General features: G+C 66.1%; 1 protein-coding gene across 1 annotated transcript in view; it reads left to right on the plus strand.

Moving 5' to 3' along the window:
• Positions 1 to 350: 350 nt before the first annotated feature.
• Positions 351 to 4917, plus strand: part of PDZD7 (PDZ domain containing 7) — an 8192-nt gene continuing 3625 nt past the window's right edge. The window contains exons 1-9 of the mRNA XM_009278067.2: positions 351 to 758; positions 935 to 1075; positions 1736 to 1910; positions 2220 to 2396; positions 2622 to 2769; positions 2996 to 3056; positions 3513 to 3932; positions 4432 to 4635; positions 4832 to 4873. Coding sequence (XP_009276342.1) covers positions 563 to 758; positions 935 to 1075; positions 1736 to 1910; positions 2220 to 2396; positions 2622 to 2769; positions 2996 to 3056; positions 3513 to 3932; positions 4432 to 4635; positions 4832 to 4873 — 1564 coding nt within the window. The 5' untranslated portion in view covers positions 351 to 562. The remainder of the gene's footprint in view (positions 759 to 934; positions 1076 to 1735; positions 1911 to 2219; positions 2397 to 2621; positions 2770 to 2995; positions 3057 to 3512; positions 3933 to 4431; positions 4636 to 4831; positions 4874 to 4917) is intronic.

Raw genomic sequence — 4917 nt, forward strand, 5'->3', positions numbered from 1 at the left:
TTTAAATCCGGAGGGGCTCTCCCCCCTCCTGCTGCAAAGTCCCCCCAGGGAGGGGCCAGGGGGGATCAGGTCCTGCTCTCCGGCGTACAGCTTACGTCCCCACATGCCCTCTCCGGAGCCTTTCCGGATTTACGCTACCAACTAAAGCCCCTTTGCACCCCCAGTTCCGGATTTACGCCGCCAGGCAAAGCCCCTTTGCACCCTGGCATCCTTGTCCCAGGGCAGCCTGTGTCCACCGCCCCCCATGGTGGTACCCAGAGCCCTGCAGCAGGTTGGCCCCCAAGGTCACTATAGGACGGGAGGGGACAGGGCTGGAGAGGGGGTCACGAAGCTCCTTGTCCCCTCAGGCTGTGCCGCTGTGCCTGGGACACGTCCTGCTAGCGCCGAGCACCCACACCAGCCGTCCCCAGCATCGCGCTGCTAAGAGGGAGCGGTGCCCGAGCCCGGGCATGTGGTGCTGGACTATGCCATGTCCCCCCCTGGCCGGTGGGCAGCCCTGGCCCCGTGAGGACGCGGCCAGCCCCGAGCCGGACGCCGGGACGCCGGGGTGCCCAGTGCCACCATGGCCCAGGTCTGGGATGCGGCGCTGTCGGGGATGACGGCGGGCAGCAGTCGGTCGCGGAGCTCCAGCAGCGAGGCCAGCCTGGCTCCCCGCTGCCTCCTCAGCAAGCAGAGCCGCCTGCTCAATGGGGCCACCCGGGGCAGCCGCGCCGCCTCCCCCATGGGCCGCGTCATCCTCATCAACACCCCCATCGAAGGTGAGTGGGGTGCCCTCCCAGCCCCCTGCCCAGGGCGGGGGGTGGACGCCTGAGTTCCCTGGGTCTGGGGGCAGGGGGAGTTGTCCTGGGACTGGAAACATCCCCAGCAAGAGAGACACCCCCCGCCATTGCTTGCATCCAGCCCAGGTGACACATCCCGTCCTCTGTCCCCACAGCCAGCAGCAACGAGAGCAACGTCATCAACGCCATCACGGTGGAGAAGAGCGTGGACGGCAAGCTGGGCTTCAGTGTCCGCGGTGGCTCTGAGCACGGGCTGGGCATCTTCGTCAGCAAGGTGGAGGAGGGCAGCGCTGCCGGTAAGTGGGACAGGGTGAGAGATGCTGGTGGGGACTGGCACATGCCAGCAAGACCCTCTCGGGGAGATCCCGGTGACACGGTGCCACAGCGGCGATGCCACCCTTCATTGTGGCAAGCCACCATTTGCTCCCTGCCGCCTCTGGCCATGGAGTTTTCAGGCTTCCTACAGAGAAGGGCGGGGGACAGGAGTGGGCAGCCCCATGCTGATGGCTCTGAGCTCCATCCCCAAGCCACAGTGAGGTGACAAGCCCCCCACGCGGGACAGGGTGAGAGATGCTGGTGGGGGGCCTGGCATGCCAGCAAGACCCTCTCGGGGAGATCCCGGTGACACGGTGCCACAGCGGCGATGCCACCCTTCATTGTGGCAAGCCACCATTTGCTCCCTGCCGCCTCTGGCCATGGAGTTTTCAGGCTTCCTACAGAGAAGGGCGGGGGACAGGAGTGGGCAGCCCCATGCTGATGGCTCTGAGCTCCATCCCCAAGCCACAGTGAGGTGACAAGCCCCCCATGCCTGCCACAGCCTTGGTGCAATTGCTGGGCATCCCAACCTCCGTTCCCATGGGGTTCGGATCAGGTTTGGGATGCATTTAGGGAGGGGACGTCAAACAAGGGCATCGGTGCCAGGTCAGGTGCCCAGACGAGCTGCGTGCCCCTTGCAGAGCAGGCCGGGCTGTGTGTTGGTGACAAGATCACGGAGGTGAACAGCGTAAGCCTGGAGAACATCACCATGAGCAGCGCCGTCAAGGTCCTCACTGGCAACAACCGCCTCCGCATGGTGGTCCGGCGGATGGGCCGTGTGCCAGGCATCAAGTTCTCCAAGGAGAAGACAGCATGGTGAGCAGGGTGTCCCCCATGCCAGCATCCCAAAGCCCAGCTCCATGGAGGACAGGGTGGGAAGGCTTGGTGGGGGATGCTGGGGGACCCCCAGGGTGGGGGGGCATCGGAGGTCTCCAGCGAAGGTGGGGAGAGTCCAAGGTAGGGCACAGGATGGGATAGGAAGGTCTGGAGCAGGCAGGGTGGGTGCAAGCCCCATCCTCGTCATCCCCATCACTCTTGTCCACTGGGTGACACCAATGTCCCCATGCCACTGGAGAATGAGAGCCAGACCCCCGAGTCCCTCCCAACGCTGTGCCCATGCTCCAGGGTGGATGTGGTGAACAGGCGCCTGGTGGTAGAGAAAAGTGGCTCGACAGCATCGGAGAGCGGCTCTGAGGACGGGCTGCGGCGCATTGTCCACCTCTACACCACCTCCGATGACTACTGCCTGGGCTTCAACATCCGTGGCGGCAGGGAGTTCGGCCTTGGCATCTATGTCTCCAAGTACGGCTGCCCTGGGGGGGCATGAGGGGGACGCGGCACGCCGATCCCTGCTGTGCCCACATAGGGGCTCAGCACCCCCTCTCTGGCTGAGCCCCCCACCCTCATAAGACTGTGGGCATCACCGCCATGGGTGCTGGGGCGTGGGGCCACCCAGGCAGAGGTGTGGGGCAGGAGCAGGGCTCCGGCAAGGGGTCGGCCCCATCCTGCCCCCCTCTGCTTCCCTAGGGTGGACCCCGGGGGGCTGGCGGAGCAGAATGGCATTCGGGTGGGAGACCAAGTCCTTGCAGCCAACGGAGTCAAGTTCGAAGACATAAGCCATAGCAAGGCAGTGGAGGTGCTCAAGGGGCAGACCCACATCATGCTAACCATCAAGGTACGTGTGCCTGGCCCCATAGGGCGAGGCAGGGGGGGTCAGTGGATCCTCATGCTGGCGCTGCCCCAGCTCAGCCTGGTGCCCATGGGGCTGGTGCGGCCGCCAGCTGGTTGAGTTTCAGGCAGGTGGGAGGGGGGGGATGCATTATTCATGGCTGGCACCGGATCAGGTTCGCCCAGGGCAGCCGGCGTGCACTGACCCCCATGTCCTCTCCCCCTGTGCCTAGGAGACCGGCCGGTTCCCTGCCTACAAGGAGATGGTCGCCGAGTACTGCTGGCTCAGTCGCTGTAAGGGTAGTGCTGTGCGGGTACCAGCAGGGACACCAGGCTGGGGCGTGGAGGGGCTGGGACCCCCATGCAAGGGGTATCCGGCTCTGGTGAGGAGGGAGAAGGTCCACATGCCATGGGGTCCCATGGCCTTGGAGGGGGCGTGAAGCTCCCTGTGCCACGGTCAGCATCCCCACAGTCCCCATGGTCTCACAGGGTCCCACCTGTCCCCCATCCTTGGATGGGACATGAAGATCCCTATGCAATGGCCAGCAGCCCACTGGTCCCTATGACCCTATGGGACCCCACATGTCCCCTGACCCTTGTAGGAGACACAGAGCTCCCCACGTCACTACCAGCAGCCCTGCAGTCCCTGTGGCCCTATGGGTCCCCACATGTCCCCTGTCCTCAGGGTGGATGCGGAGCTCCCCGTGGCCCCACAGTGTGTCACCCCGTGTCCCCACCGTGCCTTTGCAGTGACCAACGGGCAGCTGCAGCAGCTGTCTCAGGCCTCGGAGACCAGCTCCTCCATCTCCTCCTACTCCTCGGGGCCAGGGGCTGTGAACGGGCTGGGGATGGCCGCCCCGGGGTCCCCCGCCTGCACCGTGGACGTGGCCATCTCCACGGAGGATGGGCCGCGGCAGAGCTGGATGCGGGAGCGTGCAGAGCGGGCCATGCAGACCGAGCCAGCTGCCGAGGGGCTGGCGGGGATGCGGCGCACGGTGCGGCCCCCTGAGCTGCTGCGGGACACAGCCATCCGGGGCCAGGGCGCCCGCGAGCCCCCTGGTACCCACCCGCGCCGGACCTTCACCCACTCGCCCAAGACAGCGCTGCTGCTGGCGCTGAGCCGGCCCCGGCAGCCCATCACGCGCTCCCAGAGCGACCTCACTGTCGCCGGTAGGCACTGGGGCAGGGCCCCATACGTGGGACTTACATACCCCTGGCTGGGGTCCCCCTCCAACCCTGCACCCCCAGCCCTGGGAGTCCCACAGCTCAACCCCTGCCCCATGTGGAGCCTGTCCCCCACTCAGGCATCCTATAGCCCCTGACCCACACAGATACCTCGCCCCCGCTCCTGGGCATCTTGTAGTCAAGTCCCTGGCCCCTACCCTGGCACCCTATAGCCCCTGCCCCATATGGACCCCTGGCCGCCAGGCCTGGGCATCCTATAGGCCTGCATAGCCCCAGTCCTGTCCCCAGGGCTTGCAGGGCACCCCAAAGCCCAGCCCTATGGCCCCTGGAGATCCCCTGCACCCCACAGCAGGTCTCTCTCTCAGTCAGTGCCCCTAGTAGCCTCCCACATTCCCAGCCCAGGCCCCTTCCCAGCCTCCCAAACACCATTTGGTGTGGCATCCCCTGGCCCCTTCATGCCAAACCCCACCGCCTCTGTCCCCAGAGGAGAAGCGGAAGAAGGAAAAGCCGGAGGGACAAGGGGCACAGGGTGCCCACCCGGGGCTGCACCGCTCCAAGACCCTCGTCAATCTCTTCTTCAAGGGGGGCCGTGCCACCAGCCAGAGCTGGGCCCCCCCCAGCCAGCAGCCCCCAGCCTCCGACCACCGGGCATGCACCAAGTCCCTGGGGCACCCCAACGGGGACAGAGGTACCAGGCTGGGGGAGAGGGTGGAGAGGGACCCAATCTGGGACCAGTCCCCCCCTTCTGTGGGCACCGCAGCCCTGTTAGGGCACCCCTGGCATGAGGGGGTCATGGGAAAGGGGTCCTCGTGCATGCAATTTTGGTGATGGGCAGTGATGCTACTGGCCCCCCTGGTGCTCACACCTGTCCGTCTCCCTTGCAGTAGGCGCTGTGCAGAAGTTTGTCATCCGGAGCCTGAAGCGGGGTAATGGGGGTGCTCATATGCCCGGGGGGGGGGCTGCGGGGCAG

Source organism: Aptenodytes forsteri, unplaced genomic scaffold, assembly GCF_000699145.1.
Source record: "Aptenodytes forsteri isolate BGI_AS27 unplaced genomic scaffold, ASM69914v1 Scaffold15, whole genome shotgun sequence".
NCBI classification, from domain to species: Eukaryota; Metazoa; Chordata; class Aves; order Sphenisciformes; family Spheniscidae; genus Aptenodytes; species Aptenodytes forsteri.